Here is a 25,328-nt window from a genome sequence, read left to right as displayed (position 1 = left end):
CCTATAATTGTGACTATTCTTCATGAGATGTCAAATCATCCGGCTCTATGACTCACATGGTGAAGACTAATAAATGCTCATTTTTAATATACAATAAGTTTTTTTAATAGATTATTTTAGTATATTACAAGTCAGAATGAAATTGTAATACATTTGAAAATAAACTTGTATGAATAGTCCATATTGCTATATAGGCTCTTGTTCATGATATAAGCATTGTCAAAGCTACACAGTTGTGCATTATTTGATATTTGATAGTATGGTTCACACAACTGTATGGACAATGGGTCCGCACTATAATGATTGCTTATGGTTATAGCAAAGTTTATGAGAAATTTCTCCAAAGCCCATGCCAAATATAACGAGCTATAATTTATTTGTAACATGGATAAACATATGGGCCTGGATTACCATCTTGGACATGGATGATGTCGGCCCAATTGATCTACAAACTACAGCTACCCACGGTGAAATTTTAAGCTACCTGCAACACGTGTCGCTTCTAGACGGCACTTCCCTAAATAAAGTCCCGTTCATGGCCTAAGCACAAGGATCTGTTAACAATTTGAGAGCATTTCGTGTTGGTGAGAAAGTTTCATGGCTAATCCTAAAGTTTTCTTTGACGTCACCATCGGCGGCCAGCCGGCCGGCCGTATAGTGATGGAGTTGTTTGCCGACTCGACTCCCAAAACGGCTGAGAATTTCCGCGCTCTCTGCACCGGGGAGAAAGGCATTGGGAAGTCAGGCAAGCCGTTGCACTACAAGGCATCCACATTCCACCGTGTGATCCCCAATTTCATGTGCCAGGGCGGTGATTTCACCGCCGGAAACGGCACCGGAGGAGAATCGATCTACGGATCGAAGTTCAGCGACGAGAATTTCGTGAAGAAGCACACCGGCCCCGGGATCCTGTCCATGGCCAATGCCGGCCCTAACACCAACGGATCGCAATTCTTCATCTGCACGGCGAAGACGGAGTGGCTGGACGGAAAGCACGTGGTGTTCGGACAGGTGGTTGATGGTATGGACGTGGTGAAGAAGGTGGAGCAGGTTGGATCCGGCTCCGGAAGGTGCTCGAAGCCGGTTGCGATCGCTGATTGTGGTCAACTTTCCTAATCACGTGGTGATCTAGTTGAATCACGACTGTCTAAAATTTTTAGTGTTATCCTTTTTCATTCATTCTCTTCCTCAATTTCAGGTCTGTGATTGCCTGATTGGTGGAATGGTGGTTTCATAGCCACCAAATAAATGAGTTGCAATAAGTTTGATGAAGTCTGTTCATTTACTATCAAGTTTATTACATGCTTCTTTAAAAAGTTCAATTAAATGTGCCTTTTAAGTCCCTCTGTGGCGGAATCCTTCAGGGATTTCTGCTATGCTGATCAGGTTTCTGGATTTGGAGAATGTGCTGATCGCAAGTGGAACGACATTCAGACCTGCGCATTTTCTAGCCTTTTTTACCAAAAGATTGAATCCCCCCAACATCTTGATCAATGTGTGGGGTTCGATAGAGCATAGTTCAGTGGCTTAAGATTAGGATTAAATTATTGATTCCCTCACTATCACTACCTAATTATATGAGAGGATGAGACATGAGTCATTGGGACGAGAAACTTCATCTTTTGAGGCTGAAAATTAAAGGTGGACAATTTGGTTCAATTTATCTATATCAAATTGAACCGAAACTTGAAACGTCCGCCCTAACCTGAAAGCAATCAGTAAATTGCTCCAAGCCCACTTAATCTTGGTCCTTTAGACTTAATGCAAAAACAATTAACCACCAGGCCCATAATCAGCTCACTAGTCACTAGGCATCAATTGCCTACCAAAACTCCTATAGTATTCTTGCCAAATACCAATTGGATAGGCTTGAAATTATTAATGCAAAGATCAAATATGGGCTAGAAGGTCCAGGCCTTACCAAATGCTATTATGGCTGGGCTTTTTCTACAGCTAACCATGGTGAAAGTTTAACCTACTACACAGTACACACCATGGTCACTTTAACCAAAGTGGTTTCACTTTCAATATTCAACAAGACGACACGTGTATTTCTATACGGCCACGATTAGCTTCTAGTATATTATCCATTCTGGCGCCTCCCTATATAAAGTCCCGTTCATGGCCTAAACCCTAAGCACAACGACTTCTACACAAAACACAATTTGAGTGCATTTCGTGGTTGTTGAGAAAATATCATGGGCAATCCTAGAGTTTTCTTTGATATGACCATCGGCGGCCAGCCGGCCGGCCGTATAGTGATGGAGTTGTTCGCCGATACGACTCCCCAGACGGCCGAGAACTTCCGTGCTCTCTGCACTGGCGAGAAGGGCGTTGGAAAGTCCGGCAAGCCCTTGCACTACAAGGGCTCCACCTTCCACCGTGTGATCCCCAACTTCATGTGCCAGGGCGGCGATTTCACCGCCGGAAACGGCACCGGAGGAGAGTCGATCTACGGATCGAAGTTCAAGGACGAGAATTTCGTGAAGAAGCACACCGGTCCTGGCATCCTGTCCATGGCCAATGCCGGCCCTAACACCAACGGCTCTCAGTTCTTCATCTGCACGGCGAAGACCGAGTGGCTGGACGGCAAGCACGTGGTGTTCGGCCAGGTGGTTGAAGGTTTGGACGTGGTGAAGAAGGTGGAGCAGGTTGGATCCGGCTCCGGGAGGTGCTCAAAGCCGGTGGTCGTCGCCGACTGTGGTCAACTCTCTTAAATCTGATGATTAACCCTTAATCCCGTGATTATCTATCTGAATCACTGTCTAAAATTAAAAACCTTTTATCTTCCCTTCTGATTTGGATGTACTGTGTGTGGTTGAAAGTATTGTGTACGGATTATCGTTTCAGGTCTTCCATCGCCTGATTACTGAACCGTCAAAATAAATTACTTCACTTATCATAATTTTCGCATCTGTCTTATTATTATTTGTTTTGAACGTCTTATCTGCTAATCTAAATCATTAAATTCGAGTATTAGAGATTAATTTCAAACTAGTAAAGCTAAAGAGTACTTTGAAGCTGTATATGCATTGACAATGACAATGAAATTGCTTGAAGAGAACGCGACGAATTTTGGCCGTAGGATTTAAAGACCTGGACCCGGGAGGGACCCACCAAACCTGATTCTATAGATTTTTCGTGAATGAAAATATGTATGGTGTCTGTAGTATGGAAAAATATGCTTTATTTTTAAATATAAAAGGAGAAATTTGAGAGCAAAAGATTAAAAAAATTATTAAATGATGTCATAATCTTGTTACTACTAGTGTTAGATTCGGAGGTGCACCGGATGTGTTTCTGCTCATTATATTGTCATGTCCCCCAAACTTTTTTGCTTTTGGTAAACTAATAATCTATCAATATATCTCTTGGAATATAGCTTCAACAGTGAGTGAATGATGGTGGATTGGTGGGTGTTGTTATGGGACGAACAAGAACTATAGATTGGTCAAACTCCTAAGATACTTTCTTATTTTGTTATCAGAATATTTAACAAAGTACTATATACAATAGCTTATCAATACTGTGCTTTGTTGAATAAATATTTTTTTTTCCAGACCATGAGTAGACATAAGTCCTCTTAGCTGATCTCATCTCAAGTGCTGGCTAGATTTATTTCTTATTGATTTTTTTCATACGAGAGTGGATTCGAACTCTCTTAAGGAATGAGGGTGTACGACCACTCATGTTAATTAAACTGGTTTTGTTGAACATATATTTGATTTGGCAAAATTAGCTTCATCCAAAAGGATATTTATACGTAATTGCTCCATTATAGAATTTGTCCGTAATAGTAATTAACTCGTGTTATATTGTTCAAGAATCTTCTCAATGGTGGACATTAAAAGGAGTAAAGATATGCCCAAAGCATAAGTTCTGTGTTGATATATATATATATCCGGTATATTTTTTTATCAAGTTTTGACTGGTATAAATTTAAAAATAGGATGTTAGTGTAGTAGATGAGAAATTTTATTTAATACGGAGTACTTATTTTGGTGAGATTTGATTTTGGTCATAAATATTAGGATCTAAATTTGAATTGATCGATTCGGTTCTTGTTACAAGCATATAAATAAAAGTATTACTCCTCGAGCTCCGTGCATTGCAACTTTATTGGCGTATTGGGCTTTTTTTGTTATGGATTTCTTTTCCTTTTATTCCACAAGCATAATACATTGAACCAGAACAGATGCAACAAACACAGCGTACCATTTTTATAGCTTTCCCAATTACTATATGTTCTACCATATAGGGATACATATAAGGAATCTCATTCAGATGGTAGGGGACTAGGTGCTGAACTTGGTCTATAAATAATGCAATCAATTCACTCAATTTATGGGCTTGGTCCATCTCAATTGGGCTATTCAAGATTTAACTAAAATAATTCAAATAAATAAAAGGCTAATAAGTTATGACAAAAACAGTATGATTGACTCATGTAATATAACAGAAATATCATTAGTGGTTTGCAATTTTGTTTGTTTGGTCGGTTTTGGTTTTGATCGACAATAAATAGCTTCACATGAACTCAAACTTAAAATATGGTAGTTATTAAATCAATTAGAGAAATTCCCTTAATTTAAAGAATATGAAATTTTTGCTTTAATAAAAAATATTATGTATACTTTTAATATTAAACTTCTGGAAAAAAAAATCAGTAGTTTAGAATAGTTAGTAAAATATTGAATTTGGATCAATCTCGTACCGTGAATATATGTGTACGAAAATAAGAAAAAAAAAATGGTTAAGTAACACTTATAGCAGGACAAATAAACTAACGGTAGTGGTGACTTGGTATGACATTTCATGTGCTGTCTTTCCGTGGTTTTATAAGATGGTTATCTTATTGTCAAAACTCGAAAGGTTATGGTTTTCAACGTAGCTCATTATTTTGTCTGGCATGTTGGACAGCTGGATCTGTCATTTGCTAAACTTCACCAATAATACTGTAAAAAAAATAAGAAGGAAACTGAGAGGGAGTACTGTTTTTATTTTTTAATATCTTTTTGGTAAGTCGGACTATATTTTCGGATTTTTTTTTTATTCACGAAATTTGTCAATATTGTACACGTAATAGAATTCTCTTATTTTCGTACGGCGGGTGATGAAATGTCAAAAGCAAAATCAACGGCGTTGATAAAACGTTTAACGGAGAAAATTGCGTCGCAGCGAATCAAAGACACCCGCGTGGCCGCGTGGTCTGTATAATAATAAACAGGCGGGCGGAGCCTCCGACAAGACGACGACGGCGACGACTCTGCGGGGAGATTGTGGAGCTCTCTGAAACGATCAATCTTTTATCTTCTCTTCATCGTTACTGATTGATCATTTCAGATCTCCCGCGCTCTCCCCGCCGATTTCACGTCGTTATTTTCTGCACTTGCATTCAAGTTTCAATTTATCCTGTAATTTTTTGTTTTTGTTTTTGTTTTTTTTTTACTTTCACTTTCTATGTAAAAATTGGCCTCCTCGTAGTTCGAGTGCGTTTGGCGGGAAATCAATATTTGTCATTGTCTTAGATTTTCGTCGTTTTGGGAGGTTTATGAAGTTTGAAATGCAAGACTAGCAATTATTGTGTATTTGTATTTTTCTATATGCATTGAGGCCTTGAGGGTGTATAGAAAAACGGACAGGGGATTTGAGTGTGATGGCGGTTTCCGATAATGCGAGAGGGCTAATTCTGGCAATGTTGTCAAGCTTGTTTATCGGGACGAGCTTTATCTTGAAGAAGAAGGGGCTGAAGCGTGCTGCCGCCGCCGGTACTCGAGCAGGTCCGAGTTGAATCTCATCATTTTCTTTAATTAAAATTCCTTCTTGATTGAATTTTATCTACTTTATTTTGGGCTTGATTGTTGAATTGAGCTATTTTTGTTTTCCCCTTCCAAATATTTGCTGCAGGTGTTGGAGGCTATTCTTACTTGCAAGAACCTCTTTGGTGGGCTGGCATGATTACTAGTAAGTAGACCATGAGCTATAGCCCTTCTTGACTTCTTGTATCTCCTTTTAAAGAAAGTGAAAAGGATTTATGATGGTTGTGGTGTTTAATTTGGGTAGAACATTTTGACATGTAGTGATTGTTGGAGAAGTTGCAAACTTTGTGGCTTATGTTTATGCCCCAGCAGTTCTTGTGACCCCCCTTGGTGCATTGAGTATAATAGTCAGGTAAACATCTGATATCTATGACCTCTGTAAACTTTGATGCTGAACTTTGGATGATGTTTATGAAACTAATAACCATATTGGTGGATCCAAACAGTGCTGTTTTGGCACACTTTATGTTGAAAGAACGACTACGGAAACTATGCATGCTGGGTTGTGCTTCGTGTATTGTAGGGTCTGTGGTAATTGTAATACATGCTCCTCAGGAGCGTGTGCCAACTTCTATTCAAGAAATCTGGAATTTGGCAACTCAACCAGGTTATCACCATCTGTCTTCTACACCTATCTGGTTCCAGTTGTTAAGCCATATGTTGTAAAGGTTTGGTGATGTTGTTACTGATGTTACCCCTGTTGCTTCTTTCAACAGCATTTTTAGTTTATGTAGCAGCAACATTATTAATTGTGATGGCATTGATATTGCATTTCGAGGCTCAGTATGGGCAGACAAACTTACTGGTTTACTTGGGTATCTGTTCCTTAATGGGTTCACTGACGGTAACTGTTTGTGACTTTGTTCCTTAGTGAGTTCACTTAAAATTGTTTGGTTCTTATTGGGGGCTTAATTGGTGTATACTTTCCATGCTTGCGTGCAGGTTGTGAGCATAAAAGCCATTGGAATTGCAATAAAACTTACTCTAGAGGGAATAAGTCAAATTGCATATCCCCAAACATGGTTCTTTCTCATGGTTACAGTGATATGTGCAATCACACAGTTGAATTACCTAAACAAGGTACTGTTGATATAAGCACTAGTTGTGGCGCTCTATTTATGTGGCTTTACCTATCATTTGAGTTACTTTCTTTTCTATTGCTAAGATTTCCCCAATTTCATGAACCTTTGAATTGCAATATAGTGCTTGGTAATTTCATACATTCCTGGACCACACTGATGTATAATGCAACATTTCTGTAGGCACTTGATACATTCAATACTGCAATTGTTTCTCCAGTATATTATGTATTGTTCACCACCCTTACCATTGTTGCGAGCGCAATAATGTTCAAGGTATTTAATGTTTTGCAGTTTTTCAAAATTATGGTTCCAGGGTAACTCAAATTAATACCCGTCCATCCTTTTTAAACTTTCCACAGGACTGGGCAGAACAAGATGCTAGCAGCATAGCATCTGAGATATGTGGATTTGTGACTGTACTTTCTGGAACAATTATACTTCACGTTGCTAGAGAACAGGAACCAACAAATCCTCCGGGTATGACAACTAAATCTGTTTTATTATTCCAATAAACAAACACGTATATGTTATGGAGTATTTGACTTCTATGCCATAAAAAATCCCTTCCTTATGAATCTTTGTTTCATGTCAAGTTACTCTTTAAGTTTAGCTTAGACAATATAATTGATAAATGCAGGAACCATAATTTGGTATGATGAAGAACAGATAAAAGATATGGAGGATGCACATTATATTACATTGCAGAGTTCAGAGTATTTCACATGATTTTATATACGGAGATGGTTGTGATTTATGAGAGCCTCATTCCCAGCAGTACAATATGTCCAAACTGATTTCATTTGCAGCTTCACGGGAATAGAATTCCTTATTTTTGCTAAGCAAGTACTTCCACTTGCTAGTTCTTCTGATTGAACAAGTTGCTGAGGCCTACATAGGGAGAAATGTGGTTTGATCAATTCAATGTGCATTATCCGAAGAAATCTTGATCTGTTTGCAGCAACGCGGAACTTGTGGATACTGCATCCGTTTGAGGTTTGTTTAGATAAGTCTTGTTCTTCTCTTTTGATTTTGAATTCTTTGGTGTAAAATCTTGTCCAACCTGAGTTTATACTGTAAAATGGCAGTCATTTTCTTGACCCTTGCTTATACGGTTCAATATTGAAGATGGAAGTCTTGTTTAGAATCTGGTTCAACTAAAAATATTTCCAACTGAAAGCTTAAGCTGTTGGTTACAGTATAAACTTCTCCAGCCTCCAGGGTAGATATTGTTGCTTAAAATGCTTGGTGTATTTGAACTTTGAAGAAAAAGAAATGCAATGTTCTCTTTATAACCATTCGCCATTGCTGTTTCCGCTTACCAATTATCCCAACTACTGAGTTTATTTTGAATTTAATTTGAAATTATTATTTGCTCGAGTAATAAAAAGTGTAATTAATTTAAATATCAAATTATTTTTTTCTTCATAAAAGGTTGAATTTCTAATCCCAAGGGCTTTTCATGCCCATGGCTAGACTGAATATCTGAAAGATGTAATTCATGGAAGTCCTTTACTTCATTTTGAGAAACTTCGAGAGGTTATTCTCACACTATTGTTGATGATACTCGATTTTGGTCTTTTTTTTTTTTTTTTTTTTTTTCAAATTTCATCTCCAAAACCAAATGAGTTGCTACAATATCAAATTATTTGGTGTATACGTAATGACTGTAAATTTTGTAAATTAATTAGGAATTCTCCTAATTACTTAAAGATAAAGAAAAGAATATAGTAAGTATTTGACGGATACGCAACCTAAAAAACAACTTAATAGGAATAGGAATGTATATCCGTTTCACACGCACCGTAGGATCATATCGGACATGTTATATAAGTAACGAAACCGATCTCTTAGCATTACGCAAAAATCCTAATAGAGATAACGCAGCATGGCGGCAACTGTGAGCGCTTGGGGAAAGCCGGGAGCTTGGGCCTTGGATTCTGAGGAGAATGAATCCCAGCTTAACGACGACACCCAATCTAAAGGTAGCGATGGCGGCGGCGTCGCGGCGGCGCTTTCCGATTTCCCTTCACTGGCTACCGCCGCCGCCGCCAAGACCAAGAAGAAGAAGCCGCAAACCTTGTCTTTGCAGGAGTTTTCCACTTACAGCTCTGCTAAGCAGGTTCAATCCGTAGGGCTCACACCTGATGAGATGATTTCTCTTCCCACTGGCCCTCGCGAACGAACTGCTGAGGAGCTCGACCGCTCTAGGCTCGGCGGTGGGTTTAAATCGTACGGTTCTTCATACGACAGGCCGGGTCGGGGCTCCTCGGACGAGCCTCGCCGGCGAGGCGGGTTCGGTAGGGACGACAGTCGTGAATTTACGCCTTCTCGCGCTGACGAGACCGATGATTGGGGAGCTTCCAAGAAATTTACGCCCGGAAACGGTTTTGAGAGAAGGGAAAGAGGGGAGAGGGTAGGGTTTTTCTCTGATTCGAATTCCCGCGCTGACGGGTCGGATAATTGGGCGGCGAATAAATCTTTCGTCCCGTCCGAGGGCCGGAGGGTTGAGAGGAGAGGCGGGTTTGAATCAAACGGCGGCGGTGCTGATTCGGATAATTGGACAAAGAGGAAGGAAGATGAAGGGCGGAAATTGGGTGCATTTGATGGTTTAAGAGAGAAGAGAGGTAGTCGTGAGTCAATGAATAATGTTTCAGAACCGGAGACTTGGGGGAGAAAGAGAGATGACAGCAATGGCAGACCTAAGCTAAATTTGCAGCCAAGGACAATTCCCATAGGTGAAGGGCAGCAGAACGACAATGGAACCACAGGGAAGCCCAAGGCGGCGAACCCATTCGGGGAAGCTAGGCCGAGAGAAGAGGTTCTGAAGGAGAAGGGGCAAGACTGGAAGGAGATTGATCAAAAGCTCGAGTCTTTAAAGATAAAGGAGGCTGGAAAGAAGAGTTCTGGGAGCAGTAAAGAAGGAGCTTCTCCTGAGAAGAGGACAGAAAGGAGTTGGAGGAGGTTTGATATGAATGATGATGCTCATTCCAGGTTGGTGATCTGATATAACCTTTCTTTCTTTTCATTCTGATTGGTATGGTTAACTAACTGCCTATTCTTTCAATTATTTGCTGCTTTGTGCAATCAAGTTGTTGTGATTCTTGTGAATGTCTTCCCCTTTTAACTCCTATATTTTATTCTAGTCCTAATATACATAGTAGTAGACACTAGAAGTTGTGATAATCAGTGTTGAATGCTCTATAAACTGACTTCAGGCTTATTGCTACAAGTTTAAATGATTGCATTTGAGTTAATGAGCTCTGATCATATGTACATTACCTAGAGACTTTGGTCTTTTTCATGATTTATACTTGTGTTCTATCTGTATAAAAGAGTAGGGGAAAGATGGACTGATATTCCAGCATTTTGAAATCTCATTCTAATTCTTAACAAAGTCATGCCTGAAGAATTATTGGTTGTAGTGGTACAAATGCTGTTGCCATTTGTAGGGATGGTATGTTTGAAGAACCCTTGTAGTATCAACATTCAGCCAGGGCCTTTTCTCGCTCTTTTCAGTTGTTCCTTAGGGGCATAATTTTTGTTTGAACACAACTTTTTGCTCGAGTATCTATTTTCTTAATCTAATAGCTACATCTGCTGTAGATCTGAGAGCACTGTAAATGGATCTTCGGAGGAAGCTGGAGCTGGAGAATGCAAAAGTTACGCTGGAGCTGGAGAATGCAAAAGTTACGCTGAAGCTTGTCAACAAGAGAACTAGTGCTGCAGAAAGGGTTTTGAGATGCTAGGCTACAAGACATTAAACTTCTATTTTTGTTAATAATAATCTGTAAGCTTGTTTAACTTCTTCCATTGTGTAGTGAAAAAGTGAAGCCCAATTTTGGTAGACCTACAAAATTAGAACCTTTATCTGATGACTCTGCTTACGTTCTAGTGAATGTGGAGTCGATACAATACGATTATTTGTTATTACAAGAACAATAATAAAATTGTCATTAGATTGGTGTCAGCTGCTACTGTTATATTGCAAATTTCTACATTGTAGTTTCAATAATGTTTGACAGACAAGTCTTCCTTGTTGGAAGATATTCCACAAGAATCAGAACTGTGACAGCTGAGAAGTAAAGTGAATCCAACAAGGCAACAACTAAGTTATCTTCTTGTTACATATGTTTTCACAAAACTCATGCTTTTGAAGCACTATCATTAATCATTTATCCTTGGCAAAAGTGACAAAATACAATGTAGTTGAAGTTACTCAAATAACTAAAGAAGAAAAGTGCAACCAACATCATTACACTGAATTATTTGTCTTCTCCTACTTTAGAGGCCAATTAAGATAGGAGCAAATAAATTTCCATCTTCCGAACTCTCGAGATAGAATAGGGAAAAGGGTAGGTGTGGCATTCCAGCAATGGAAGGAGGTGTTGAAATGCATTAACTGCAAATTTTTATGCTGGAAGTTGATGAATGAATGTATAACCAAGACTGTCTAAATGAACTTTCCGTACCTCTCTCACTTATTTTCCTGATCTCTTTTTCAAGGCCTCATAAATGCCAATGCATGGTGACAGTTGATTGTTGTAACACTAGCCCTCACCAAATCCTATTAAATTCTTCTACCCATTCCTCTGTTCACATTCAAGATTTCAACTTTAATTTCATACTCTCACCCCTTTACAGCTTATGCCACTCCTGCTTTTTTAAATTTAAATCCCCTGATTCTGCACCATCTTATCCGCCATGGATTGGTTCTTCAAGCTTTGCTTCGCTGCTTTTCTCACTGCAGCCGTTGCCATTGGTACAACTCATGGGCTAACCATTATCTCCGGCACTGTGTTCTGTGATCAGTGTAAAGATGGCAAAGTTTCCCTCTTTGATTATCCAGTATATGGTAAAGCAAGAGTCTTTAGTTTTCTTCTTTTTTATATTCTTGTTCATGACTCCTCAGGACCTCACGGACAAGTTTTGTGCAGGAATAAAAGTGGCAATGGCTTGTCCAGATGGCAACGGGCAAATGACAACACGGGGAGAGGAAGCTACGAATTGGTTAGGAGGTTTCAACATGAGATTTGATGGCACCCAAGATTTGAGCAACTGTTTTGTGCAGGTTTCAGGGAGTAGCCAACCGTCTGCAACCTGCGGGGCAGGTGGGGGTCCAGCCAAGCCTCTAAAGCTAATGTTCAGGATGTTTGATATGGAAATGTATGCAGTGGAACCTCTGATTTCTCAGCCTGCCCAGCCGATGTCCTTCTGCCCATCTTCTTCTGTGCCCGCGCCAATCACTCCTTCGCCTGTAACACCTGCACTCCCGCCATTGCCAAGCTTACCCCCAATGCCTCCATCCCCATTTCTGGAAGCTTCAGCCTGCCCATACCAGTAAGTTAACAATTAGCTAGCTTTGATATGGGTTAGCTCTGATACCAAATTGAAGCATGTGCTGCATCTCAACTAAAAGTCTAAGTTAATAGTTGGATTTCACATTTATGTTTATATTATATGCTCAACACCTAAACGCCACATTTTCACAATCTTGGGTACATATCTGCAGGAAATGGATGATGCCAGAATACAGATGCTACTGGAAGGTTCTGAGTCCTGATGCAAAAGTGGGGGTTGTTTTCGGGCTGCTAGCCGCCCGGAAATATGGAACAGACATGACACTTTGGGAAGGGATGACAGGAAGAGGGGAGCCCTACAGGACACTGCTAAGGGAAGGAACAACAGCCCTTCTCAACTCATATAATACCTTACTGTTCCCATTCCACCCTCTGGGAGTCGTGGAACGAATGAATTGGGCATTGATGGGATCTACACAGCAAGTCCTCCACACTGCTCTCAGTTTCATGAGAGCAAACTCTGGAACCTCTCAGCCTACTTCTACCTGCAGATTCACTTCTTGCACCACAAATTCTTGATATACATAGTACGTGTATTCTACTATACCGTCGATTTCTGGGCTTATGGCTTGTAATGTTGGGTTATACTAATACTCAATATAGATCATTATTGCTGATAAATATTTGTTATGGTTATTGTTGTGTATGGGCCAAAATACTCATTTATGTGAGGTCCTTTTACTGATAATGATGGTTTATTAGTGTTCTTGTGTCATCATCACCTTTAATTTGTCCGTGATTAATGTTACAAAGAAGTGATTTCCCTTTTTGTATTAAATGGAGATTAGATGGCAAACAGTATTAAAAACTAATGTTCATTACTAATCATAATAATTATTCACCTCACCACAGTCCTTTTCTTGGCCGGGACAGTTGTATCCATGACTATGGTCTATGGAGTATTCATTGTCAAAGTTGATTGCAGATTTGCAGCAAACATGATGGCTCCATCATCTGCTCTAGCCGTACGTTGTACTGTAGGTCTCACTACCCGTGCTGGATCGGAGTTATTTCAATTTTTCCTAGTATGTATTTCAATTCGTCTCAACGAAAAAGTTACATAGATAGCTTGAAGATATTATTAAGTACGTTCATAAACGATTTTCATCTAATAGCTTACAAATAAATCTGCTTTGGGCTTTGCTAATATCTTAGAGCTCGATTGTTACACATTTTAGCTAAACTAAAGAATACATTTTCTTGATTTCATGTTGGGCTGACCCTTGGGCTCATTCCATCAAACCAACCCCTGGTTAGGATAGATTTACATATGATAAGATTAAAGGAAAATTTAGTTGCAAGGGAAACCAGTAGTATCTTGTGGCCCTAGCTGAGAAAGTAAACCAGTCTAGGTTGTACGGGTTGTTATGCCGTGGACCTAGGTCCACCTTGCAAGGTGGACCTAGGTCTACATTCACATACACTATACTCTACATTCACAATTTGTAAACTCCACATTCACACATTACAGGATTATATGTTTAGTAACTACACTCTACATTCACATACACTATACTCTACATTCACAATTTGTAAACTCCACATTCACACATTCAAAACTCTATACTCACAAGTCCTATACTCCACATTCACACATTAAGGACTACAAGTTGCTAGAACTTCTAAACTCCATTACAGATTCACACATGCATAACTCTACATTCACGATTTCTATACTCTATATTCACAATTTGAAACCTCCACATTCACACATTTCTGGGCAACTCTACATTCGCACAATCATAAATCTACATTCATGATTTCTATACTCTACATTCACACTTTGAAACCTCTACATTCACACATTTTTAGACAACTCTATATTCAGTAATATGTTTACTAATTAAAAAAAAAGAGACAAAAACGACGTAGTTTTGGACCCAGGTCCACCTTGCAAGGTGGACCTGGGTCCACAGCATAATTTGTCAGGTTGTACCGGCTCAAATCAAGAAAGTCGATAGGCCGTTCTTGCGGGGAGTAGTTTGTGGATCAGTTTCAGATGCTTCATGTGTTCTTGATTAAAATTTGTGGGCTACGATCCAAGGGACTCTCATTGTTTTATATATTACCAACAAAGCTAAGCAAAACTGTTTTATATTTACTTTAGAAAACTTGTGGTGACTAAGTCAGGTAAGTAATAGTAGTAAGAAGCAGTCAAACCATTTTTTATCTCTATGTAGTTGTCTACAAGTCAATTGTCTTGGTAATATGAGCCGCATGCACTATACTTTGTTCATAAGTTTGTTGTCATGGTTAAGGAAACTCTATTCCTTGTATATATGTTGAATGAATCAAAGGAACGTAGATGGTCTGACCTTAAAACAAAAAGAAAAATACGACTTTGCCGTCCAAGGAAGTTTGGCCTTAGATTATTACTCTTTAAATATACACAGCAAACTGTTTTGTGCAGTAAATTACATAGGATAGATAGTTTCAGAGTTTCGATTCAGGCATAGTGATGAACAGGCAGTGGTTGTTAGTCTTATTAGCTGTAGTAGTGGTGGTTTCGGGGTGGCAGAACAGTAACAGTTGCCATGCATTTAGAATAGAAGAAGCCACCATTGCTGAACTCCGGGCTGCTTTCAAGCACAACCAGCTGAGTTCTAGGCAGCTTGTGGAGTTTTACCTTGAAGAAATTAAAAAATTAAACCCAGTTCTGAAAGGGGTAATAGAAGTGAACCCGGATGCACTTGTGCAGGCTGACAGGGCTGACTATGAGAGGAAGGCAAATAAGGCTGGTTCCAATTCGGGGTTGCATGGTATCCCTATCCTTGTCAAGGACAACATTGGAACAAAGGATAAGCTTAACACCACTGCCGGATCCTTTGCTTTGCTGGGATCAGTGGTGCCTCGCGACGCTGGCGTGGTGATGAAGCTGAGGAAAGCCGGAGCCATTATCCTGGGGAAAGCTAGTTTGAGTGAGTGGGCTAATTTTCGGTCTGTCAATGCACCTAGTGGCTGGAGTGCTAGAGGAGGACAAGGAAAGGTCAGTATACTATACTATGCTATACTATTTCATAAATGGCTAGCACGAACAGTTGATTTCTAAATGGTAGATTATTGGTCAGGAGACATATTTATTGAGTCCTGATAGCGGGCAGTGTCTCCTTATGGACACTGGCCATTAGTTCTCTCACTTAATGAGCTGATGAGTCACTGTTTACCTTTTGGGCAAGGTAATAAATGGCTTCCTTTTGTGCAGAACCCCTATGTTCTATCTGCGCAGCCATGTGGCTCAAGCAGCGGCTCTGCAATTTCAGTGGCTACAAACATGGCAGCAGTGTCGTTGGGGACGGAGACTGATGGCTCTATCCTGTGTCCTTCTAGTTTCAATGCAGTAGTGGGCATCAAGCCAACCATTGGTCTTACCAGCAGAGCTGGAGTTATCCCAATATCTCCAAGACAGGATACTGTAGGGTAAATATTCTATTCTAAAACACTCTACCAACATTTACATCAGAATTAACATTGGTTTTTTTTGGCAGGCCAATCTGCAGAACTGTATCAGATGCTGCTCATGTTCTTGATGCTATTGTAGGCTTCGACTACAACGATGCCGAAGCAACTAGAGCAGCAGAGAAGTTCATCCCCGCAGGTGGCTATACTCAGTTTCTGAAGCACGATGGTCTCAAGGGAAAGAGGATTGGAATAGTTAGGAACCCATTCTTTAACTTCAGCAGCAGTCCAGTCCTAGCTAAGAGTTTTGAATCCCATTTCCAAACCTTAAGGTAATTAATCAGTGATAATTGATAAACATACATACATACAGAAAATTAAGATTGTTTCATTTTACTTTCCTATGATGTTTACCAATTATAGGGAACAAGGAGCAGTCTTGGTAGACAACGTAGAAATAGCCAACCTTAATACTATTTTGGAAGCCAATTCAAGCGGCGAATCTACAGCACTGCTGGCTGAGTTCAAGATCGCCATCAATGCTTACCTGCAAGGTCTCCTTCATTCTCCCGTTCGATCGTTGGCTGATTTGATAGCCTTCAACAACAAGTACTCTGATTTGGTACGTCTTCAACCCATGAATTATATGATTTTTTTTTCGGTCATAAAGGGAAATGCATAGCCACTATCCAAGTGTCTGCACGAGTAAACCTAGCATTGTGATCCTAATCTTAACTGACAAGTTTAAACCAAAAAAATCAATAAATTGCTTCTGTTACGAGGTATCAAGTCAACAGTCTAACTAACTTGACTGGGTTATCTTAAATTATATGATCTTTAATTATGCTTAGAAATTAGAATGAGGTCTGTAATGTTTGAATGGCTGTTGTGTGTGCAGGAGAAGATAAAGGAGTTTGGCCAACTGGCATTCCTTGTGGCGGAACAGACGAATGGGATTGGAGATGCAGAAAGGAAAGCTCTAAAGAACATGAAGAAATTAACAGAAGAAGGATTTGTGAAAACAGTGATGGAGAATAAGGTGGATGCATTGGTGACCTCTGCTTCATTTGTTTCTCCGGTTCTTGCCATCGGCGGTTTCCCCGGAATCACTGTTCCGGCAGCTTACAACAGCCACGGAGTGCCTGTTGGCATCTGTTTTAGTGGATTGAAAGGCTCTGAGCCCACACTGATTGAGATTGGCTATGCATTTGAGCAAGCAACCAAGGCTAGAAAACTTCCAACATTTTTGCCCTCATAGACAGATCCTTCAACAATACAATACTACTCATTGTACGAACAAATGGAATTTCTATCCAAAAATAATACTCCTCTGTCATCAACTTGTCATATGGTTCCAGTTTCGTTAATTGAATCAGACAAACGAAATCAAAAACAGTTACGTACTTGTCATATGGTGATATTATGAGCTATATATGGATTTACGTACCTAACACCTTTTCCTGGCAAAAATATACAAGATTATGATATTGAACATCGTTATCCACCATTTTCTGTTGATTTGTTCTCTTATCAACTTTCTACTTCAACCTCCAAATGTAAATAAATGAATAATAACATGCAGAAGCAATTGGAAAAAATCAAAATAGGACAATTTTATAGTACATTTCCATTATCAAAATAGGACAATTTTATAGTACATTTCCATTTTATATATTTCCATTATGAATAAGTTTTATGTGAAATCATTACATATCAGATATATAATATTTTCAATTAAATTAGTTACAATATTTTTCTATTGACTTATAAAAAGTATTACGGAGTACATTTTAACTTTTAATTACACGCCTTGCATTAAAAATAAAAAATAAAAATTACACGCCTAATGTAAGACTAAAACCGACCAATAATTAATGCAAATTGCAGAATAAGGTCTTAGTTGGAATATCTAGAAATTGGTCCTTACAATATTCTTGTGGTAGGTAAAACTGATTAACTAAAAAATGTTAAAAAAGGGTTTAGTCAAACTTCCATACAACAAATATCCAATTAAAAACATAGAAGCTAACTACTACAACATAGAAAATATTGTAGTTGGACGATGCATGCATTATTTAGCTTACGCGTGTTAGTTGACTCAGCATCCATTATATGCACATTTGTTGAAGTAAAATTATATAACACCATATATTAATTTTATTGAGCTCGATTCAATAAAAATCTAAAATACGTGTTCTATCTTTAAAAAAAAAAACAATTTATGAAAAGTTAATGTGGTAATGCCTTTTTTTTCTTCTTCTCTGAAGTTTTTATACAATTTTGAACATTTACTATAAATTATTACTAATTATTAATATTTAAAATAGAATTGATAGTCGCAAATAATATATTAAGCGCGTGCAACATAAAAAAAAAATAATGTTAGTTGATAGAGGACTAATAAGCATTCATCACCTAACCAATAATATTGATGGAGGACTCGGCATTTCTCATTTAGTCAATAACTTGGTATTTGCCAAGCATCTAGAAATAAGGTTCTAACCAAGGACATGCATAGTCAGTTTTAGCTCTAACCATCCAACACCATATCATACTATATTACAATTATTATTATTAAAATGATTGAAAGCCTTGTTATTTGTATATATAATGGTAAGCCTAGCCTGCCTGTCTTGCTAGAGCGAGCTGAGGTGTCTTTTACTTCTACATCCATCGATCTGATCCATACACGTAGTCTTGGAGATCGAAAGAGAGAGAGGGGGAGATGGAGAGATTAGTTTTGGTCGGCATGTTGTTCCTGGTGGTGATAGGCATGCCTATAGGAGGGAATGGGCAGAACCAAGACTCGTGGGTGAAAAGAGTTGATACTGGTAAACAAGTGGTGACCACAATGCAATTCTACTTCCATGATATCCTTAGCGGCTCCAACCCAAGTGCTATCCAGGTCGCTCAGGCGTCAGGGAACAGAAACTCCCTTACAAACTTCGGCACCATTATGATGGCGGATGACGCGTTGACGGTGGGGCCTGATCCGTCGTCGAAGGTAGTGGGACGTGCCCGCGGGCTGTACGGATCCGCGGGGCAGACCGACCTGGGCCTCATCATGGCCATGAGCTACACCTTCACCGACGGCGACTACGCCGGAAGCTCTTTCAGCCTTCTAAGCATTAACCCGGCGATGAACCCGGTCCGTGAAATGGCTATAGTGGGAGGTACCGGTCTCTTCCGTTTGGCACGCGGATATGCCATCGCCAACACCGTTTCCCTTAATCCCACCAATGGGGATGCTGTTGTTGGCTACAACGTTACTCTTTCTACCTACATTTGAATTCAATATCAGATCATCTTTAATTATTTCTTTAGTTTTGATTTATATTGCTTCAATTTATTAGATGGATAGACATTATTATTGTTGTTGTCTTAATTTCTCACATTATATTTTAGTTGGCTGCCTAGCTATTTTTGTTGAAAAGACTGATAATTAATTAAGCAGTATAGTCCAGATCAGAGCTTAATTTGTCAATGTTCCAGACAATTAAGAAAGAACATTGAAAACAAAAAGCTAACCACTTCATTATATTAAACTTTTTGTCTGGTTGACCATATATGCATTAGTTAGCATACTCGATCGGGTGCAGTCCCGTCAAATTATTCAAACAATTGATTGGTAATTACAATATTTTAAATTCAATTTAATGACAATAGCGACTACAACATTCTCAATAAAACATGCACAAATATCTATATCTATCTATATATATATATATATATATAATAACAAAAGTGCCTAGCAAGAGTTTTCCCCCAAAATTGGAGGGCATTTTTGTAAAACCAAACTCATAATTATTTTAATCAAAATCATTGATTTTATTGACTAACCATATATATTTTCATAATATGATAAAATAGTAAATAAAAATGTCATTGAGAATTAAAATTAATTACACTCAGTCAGATATTTCCGCGTAATACTTCGTCATTGTATGATAAACAAGGAAAGAATATGAAATATTCCAATAAATTTTTGTCTGAAATCAAAGATATACCTTTTTGGGGATTATAACGTTTTTTATATTAATTAAAAATTTGAAAGCTTTTACCTTTCTTGATCTCATCCATTGTGTATAAATACACTCTATATGTCCATACACAACCCAACTAAGGTTATTATTTCATGGAGTTGTGAGCGGTTGGTTTGGAGGATCCCGTCGGCGCTATTGGTGGTGAGATTTTCCGACATTACATTCTGCTATACTTACTTTTTTTTTTTCACGCTTCAACCATGGATTTTTGGGAACCTTTTGATTTTAATGAGTTTGGTTGACTATGGCGTTTGAGTTGGTGTTGTCTATTTGAACGGTTGACTGGTGGGTGATTTTGCAAGTTCAAGATGGTCCGGCGTGGTTGAGTTCTGCCGATGGGTTTTGTCTTTCGTTTGCTGTTTCCTTATGGATTTGTTAGGCTCTTTAGGGTGTCATGGAGCTGTGGCTTGTGCTGGAACTTGGGGACATTGCCCATTGTTTCTTTTCGACATCCTTGTGTTTTTCGGCCATTATAGTTGAGATTTATTGTTTGCTACTTCAACTGACGATGGCAAAGCTTGAAAATTGCTTTGGACAATGGCTTATATTCTTAGAGTTTTACTATCTAAAGGCAATGTGTTGTTATTCTAGATGAGATTTGCTATTGTAGATATCATTGGCAGAGTGGTAGAGATATACAGAGGAATATTGGTGGGCGGATGGTTAGGCTCATTGACTTTGTCCTAGAAGATGCAATGTACTCCTATTTCTTTATTCATGCAGTTTATGTTAAGTTATGTGCACTGTTTTTTTTTTATAATTTGTTTTTTCTTCTCCAGTGAGAATCAACTACACTGTACAGTTTGGGATGCTCATGTGGATCAGCTGCTCCCTCATTTCAATACTACATTGAAAAAGAAAAAAGATTAAACTGAGAAAAGAAAAATGTAGATACATTAGAGTTATCAAAAAATTGAATCAACTGTGGAATTCAACCAAACTTTGAATGTAAGATTCATTTTTAGCTGCCATGCAAATTTTAACTCTTTCAAAGGCAAGTAGTATATTATTTAGATAAATAGTTATGAGTGCAATTATTTCTACAGTATAAGTAGTAGGTTTGTCTACAGTTAGAAAAGAATGAGAAGATTCAAAAGAGGGCACATATGAGAGTAACAGAAGTAAAAACATAAATGCATCACATTGCCTGAGGACAAAAGTGAAGAAACTTTTCTTATTTCGAGTAGAACAAATTAAAGAGGATGCTTAAGCAGTGTGTATCCATAGCAAAATACAGGCTTTGGAACAAGAAAGGACCACCAAAGCTGAAGCTGCTTTAGAAGGTTCATTTTACATTAAAGAGAATACAATCTCTGGTGACCGCACGAAAATGGAGAAGTGCCTGGAACATTTTTCCTGCCCAAACTCAATGGCATTTTTGTAATATCAAATATTTGGAGAATATAACATTTTTGGTATTAATTGATAATTCCTATAAATTTTTGTATGAATTCAAAAATATACCTTTTCAGGGATTGGACAATATAACATTTTTTGTATTAATTGATAATTCCTAAATTTTTTTATATGAATTCAAAGATATACCTTTTCAAGATTATAACGTTCAGGTCAATAAATACTACACCCTAATCAACTTAATTAACACTATATTCAAAAATTGTCAAAAAAAAAAAAACACTATATTCAAAAAAAACTTAATTAACACTAATCACCTTAATTATTACATATTAAATTTGGTATATACACTTTTCATAAAAAAAAAAATTATATATACAATTCTATCAAATTTAACATTTTTTACATATAATTGAAATAATATATTTAATTTAATATTTTAATATTACAGATATTTTTAATTTTATTTTTTATTTGTTTTGAATTTCAATTAAAAAATTAAAATTGAAATAATTTCATTTGATTCAAATTTAGATATATATTTTTAATTCAATATTTAATTCTAAACTCATACTCTTAAGTAAAAATTTTAAAATATGCCTAAATGCGTAATATAGTTAGGGACTATATTAATCCATACAAATTTAAAAATTAAATTCTTTTAATTTTTAAATCAATTTCTTTAATTATACGTAATAAAATATGAAATATACTTAAGAAAATAGAATTATAAAATTAAAAAAACATGTGTTCATAACTATTTAGAAAATTTTTAAAATACATACTTATATTTATGCATTATATTAATCATACAAAATTAAAATGCTAATTTTGTTAATTTTTAAATGTGATTATTTTAATTATAAATCCATCAATATATATTATAATTACGGAAATTATATTATAGATTTTGCCTATATACATATTAATAGATATTGTTTGCATATACGACGTATTATAGAATCATTAAGGAAATGCATCCAATTAGAATTTAAATTTACTAATACAAAAATTAAAATTTACTTTTTTTTAAATATAATTTTCTTAGTTATTATTCATAGTGTTATGAAATACACTTAGGAATAAATGAAATTAATTATGTCAATTTTTTTCTATAAATTTATCTAAATGTGTACATAATTAATTAGAGACTCTATTAATTATACAAAATTTAAATTTAAATTTTATATGTTATGAAAATAGATACTTAACCAAATATATGGAGTTACAACTATATTATTATATTGTACATTTTAAAATATTTATATTTTTTTAAATTTTTTATTTAAATTCATAATAACATAATTTTATTCGTGCATCGCACGGGTAAAACACTAGTTTATATATATATAGTACGAACTTCAAAAATTTTGTTATACACACATGCATTTTTTTTAACCATAACAATGAAGGAATGGTACTAATTTGTGAATAAACAAAAACCGTTAGAGAGAGATATTAGTGGAACTAGAGAAGTTATTATTCGAAATTCATGCACCTACTAAAAAGCTTGTGTTGTGACTTGTGAGACACATTATATTCTTTGAGAGAGAGAGACTAAGAGAGAAATGGAGAAAGTAAGTTTGGGTTTGATGTTGTTGTTGTGGCTGACAGCTATGGCAGAATGTGAAGGTAATAAGAAAGACACATGGGCCGAGAAAGTTAGTAAAGGAAACCAAGTGGTGACCACTCTCCAATTCTATTTCCATGATAAGCTTAGCGGGTCGAACCCGAGTGCAATTAAGATTGTTGAGCAGCCAAAGGCCGGCAAATTCGTTACCGGTTTTGGTGTGGTTATGATGGCGGACGACCCGTTAACGGTTGGGCCTGACCCGATGTCCAAAGAAGTTGGGCGAGCCCGTGGGCTGTACGGATCGGCTGGGCCTCATCTTGGCCCTCAGCTACACCTTCACGGAGGGTGAATACAATGGAAGCTCTTTCAGCGTGCTGAGCATCAACCACGCTATGAACCCGGTTCGTGAAATCGCTGTAGTTGGAGGAACCGGTCTTTTCCGAATGGCACGTGGATATGCCATGGCTAAGACCCATACTTTTGATGCGGCTACTGGGGATGCTATTGTCGCCTACAACGTTACCCTCATTACAACAAACAATTGAATTCAATTTTGTTTTTCTTTAATAATTTTTCTCTTAGCTTCAATTCGTTAGAATGTAAATTTGAGTTGAGTGTTCAAAACAGTACAACATATGTAGTTAAGGATCAACATGAATTATGAATATGAATTTCAAGGAATCAAAAGAATGAGCAATGGGTTATGGGTAGGCACCAATTAAGACAAAGTCAAACAAAAAAAATCGAGATTAACGACTGTGATTGATCTTAAAGATCGATGGCCAAGAATCCTCGCGCACTAGCCCTAGTAGTTCAATGTTGACCGCGGCGGTCAACATTGTGATAGATTTACGTGAAGTTTTGCAGCCGGCAGTGCTCGCCGGAGTTTCCACCTCCGCCGCCGGCTTCAGCCTTCAAAATCTACGTAGATAACAGAGCATCTCACATGTTGCACTTCTGCAATGCCCTCTCTCCCATCCCAAGCTCGCATTTTCGCAATCAAATCCAGCTCTAGAACCGACAAGAAGAACCTCAAGCGCCCTTGCTTGGTCCAGAAACTTGTTGATCTCTGTTCGCAGGGCCACCTGAAACAAGCTGTTGATTCGCTGGGCTTGTTAGCTCGAAAAGGCCTGCGTTTAGACTCCAACACTCTCGCTTTTCTCTTACAACAGTGTGCCAGCTCGAAATCCATTAAGCTAGGCAAATGGCTTCATCTCCATCTCAACCTTACGGGTTTAAAACATCCAAATACGTTCCTTGCGAACCATTTGATCAATATGTATAGCAAGTGCGGGGATCACGTCGAAGCACGTAAGATATTCGATAAAATGACTACAAAAAATATGTATTCTTGGAACAGCATGCTCTCTGGATATGCCAAGCTAGGGATGGCTAAGCCTGCCCGAAGGTTGTTCGAGAAAATGCCTCAGAAGGACATCGTTTCATGGAATATAATGGTCATTGCTTATGCACAGAGTGGGCACATCTATGAAGCTCTGAGATTCTATAGGGAGTCAAGGGCATCGAATGTTGGGTTCAACGAGTACACCTTTGCTGGTGTTATTACAGTTTGTGTTAAGGCAAAGGAGCTGATTCTGACGAGGCAAGTTCATTGCCAGGTATTAGTTGCCGGATTTTTATCAAATTTGGTCCTTTCTAGCTCGATTCTTGGTGCATATGCTATGTGTGAAGAGATGGGAGATGCTAGGAGGTTGTTTGATGCAATGAGAACTAGGGATGTTCTTACTTGGACCACTCTGGTTTCTGGATATGCAAAGTGGGGTGACATGAAATCAGCAAGAGAATTGTTCAACATGATGCCTGAGAAGAACCCTGTGTCCTGGACTGCTTTAATTGCTGGTTATGCACGAAACGCCTGTGGTAATGAGACTGTTATCTTACTTGCAGAGATGATTAAGCATCAAGTTAAGCCTAACCAGTTTACTTTTAGCAGTTGCTTATCTGCTTGTGCCAGTATACCATCACTTGTGCTTGGTAAACAAATTCATGCACTTTTGATCGTAACAGGGTTCAGACCTAATAATACCATTCTATTAAGGTCTCTCATTGAGATGTATTCAAACTCTGGGAGCTTTGAAGATGAGAAGAAGGTATTCAATATTTTGGATAGGAAGCAAAATGTGGTATCATAATTCATAGCACAACATGGTTATTGGTGAGGATGAAATCCAGATGTTCTAATCCGGTGTAAAACCAGGTAGGATTACTTTCTTGGCAATCTCAATGTGTATAGCCACTCAGGGCTTGACTTATTTAAATCTGTCAGCCATGCTTCATGATATTGTTCCTGATGAAGAGCCAGACATTTTGGTGAAGTTATATATCAGATTAGAAAGATGCATTTCAGACCTGATGGTCATTTTTGGAACGCAGTACCTGATATGTGTAGGACTCACAATAATGTTAAGTAGAATAGCAACTAAACATCTTGTGTTATTGTCGAGTATATACCCTTCCCTTGAAGAGGAATGGACAATGCTTATGAATGAGAGATGTAAAGAAAGATCCGGCCTGTAGTTGGTTAGCAATTGACAGAAAGTAGACTACATCCATCCACCATATGTAATAAGCCAAACCTTTTGTAATGGATACATACAAGGTAAAACCTTTTTCTTTGTTTTCTGCAGAAACAGATGAGTTTGTCAACTGTATTTTGTTCTGCTATTCTGTCTTCTAATTGG

The 25,328-nt window shown here is 37.9% G+C and overlaps 8 protein-coding genes and 1 pseudogene across 9 annotated transcripts; all 9 read left to right on the top strand.

Moving 5' to 3' along the window:
- Positions 1–557: 557 nt before the first annotated feature.
- Positions 558–1,322, top strand: LOC116029442 (peptidyl-prolyl cis-trans isomerase-like). Its single transcript, XM_031271454.1, has one exon. The coding sequence runs from the start codon at positions 598–600 to the stop codon at positions 1,114–1,116; it is 519 nt and encodes a 172-aa protein (XP_031127314.1). The 5' UTR covers positions 558–597; the 3' UTR covers positions 1,117–1,322.
- Positions 1,323–2,127: 805 nt separating this feature from the next.
- Positions 2,128–2,905, top strand: LOC116030396 (peptidyl-prolyl cis-trans isomerase-like). The gene has a single exon (XM_031272632.1). The coding sequence runs from the start codon at positions 2,199–2,201 to the stop codon at positions 2,715–2,717; it is 519 nt and encodes a 172-aa protein (XP_031128492.1). The 5' UTR covers positions 2,128–2,198; the 3' UTR covers positions 2,718–2,905.
- Positions 2,906–5,193: 2,288 nt separating this feature from the next.
- Positions 5,194–8,196, top strand: LOC116031035 (probable magnesium transporter NIPA6). Of its 2 annotated transcripts, XR_004100480.1 has the most exons (10): positions 5,194–5,780; positions 5,908–5,964; positions 6,081–6,171; positions 6,266–6,426; positions 6,536–6,663; positions 6,762–6,899; positions 7,082–7,174; positions 7,261–7,378; positions 7,539–7,894; positions 7,987–8,196. XR_004100480.1 is itself a non-coding variant. In XM_031273465.1 (9 exons), the coding sequence occupies exons 1-9, from the start codon at positions 5,657–5,659 to the stop codon at positions 7,625–7,627; spliced, it is 999 nt and encodes a 332-aa protein (XP_031129325.1). In that variant the 5' UTR covers positions 5,194–5,656; the 3' UTR covers positions 7,628–8,196. The 2 variants fall into 2 exon arrangements, 1 of the variants encoding a protein (XP_031129325.1); XM_031273465.1 differs by having other exon boundaries at positions 7,539–8,196.
- A 494-nt stretch (positions 8,197–8,690) lies between these two features.
- On the top strand, positions 8,691–10,868 carry LOC116030042 (eukaryotic translation initiation factor 4B3-like). The gene is made up of 2 exons (XM_031272143.1): positions 8,691–9,892; positions 10,505–10,868. The coding sequence occupies exons 1-2, from the start codon at positions 8,787–8,789 to the stop codon at positions 10,617–10,619; spliced, it is 1,221 nt and encodes a 406-aa protein (XP_031128003.1). The 5' UTR covers positions 8,691–8,786; the 3' UTR covers positions 10,620–10,868.
- Positions 10,869–11,433: 565 nt separating this feature from the next.
- Positions 11,434–13,036, top strand: LOC116030043. The gene is made up of 3 exons (XM_031272144.1): positions 11,434–11,753; positions 11,836–12,238; positions 12,411–13,036. The coding sequence occupies exons 1-3, from the start codon at positions 11,603–11,605 to the stop codon at positions 12,775–12,777; spliced, it is 921 nt and encodes a 306-aa protein (XP_031128004.1). The 5' UTR covers positions 11,434–11,602; the 3' UTR covers positions 12,778–13,036.
- A 1,680-nt stretch (positions 13,037–14,716) lies between these two features.
- Positions 14,717–16,912, top strand: LOC116028930 (probable amidase At4g34880). The gene is made up of 5 exons (XM_031270787.1): positions 14,717–15,244; positions 15,461–15,675; positions 15,744–15,986; positions 16,078–16,276; positions 16,553–16,912. The coding sequence occupies exons 1-5, from the start codon at positions 14,717–14,719 to the stop codon at positions 16,910–16,912; spliced, it is 1,545 nt and encodes a 514-aa protein (XP_031126647.1).
- A 1,399-nt stretch (positions 16,913–18,311) lies between these two features.
- LOC116030710 (dirigent protein 23-like) lies at positions 18,312–19,122 on the top strand. Its single transcript, XM_031273023.1, has one exon. The coding sequence runs from the start codon at positions 18,380–18,382 to the stop codon at positions 18,941–18,943; it is 564 nt and encodes a 187-aa protein (XP_031128883.1). The 5' UTR covers positions 18,312–18,379; the 3' UTR covers positions 18,944–19,122.
- A 3,499-nt stretch (positions 19,123–22,621) lies between these two features.
- Positions 22,622–23,171, top strand: LOC116028929 (annotated as a pseudogene).
- A 308-nt stretch (positions 23,172–23,479) lies between these two features.
- Positions 23,480–25,277, top strand: LOC116029254 (pentatricopeptide repeat-containing protein At2g21090). The gene is made up of 2 exons (XM_031271165.1): positions 23,480–24,844; positions 24,914–25,277. Exon 1 carries the CDS (start codon positions 23,589–23,591, stop codon positions 24,777–24,779), a length of 1,191 nt encoding a protein of 396 aa, XP_031127025.1. The 5' UTR covers positions 23,480–23,588; the 3' UTR covers positions 24,780–24,844; positions 24,914–25,277.
- The last annotated feature ends 51 nt before the right edge of the window (positions 25,278–25,328 follow it).

Source organism: Ipomoea triloba, chromosome 9, assembly GCF_003576645.1.
Source record: "Ipomoea triloba cultivar NCNSP0323 chromosome 9, ASM357664v1".
Classification (NCBI taxonomy): Eukaryota; Viridiplantae; Streptophyta; class Magnoliopsida; order Solanales; family Convolvulaceae; genus Ipomoea; species Ipomoea triloba.
Note: the sequence above shows the minus strand (reverse complement) of the source record. Positions and strands in the feature narration are given on the sequence as shown.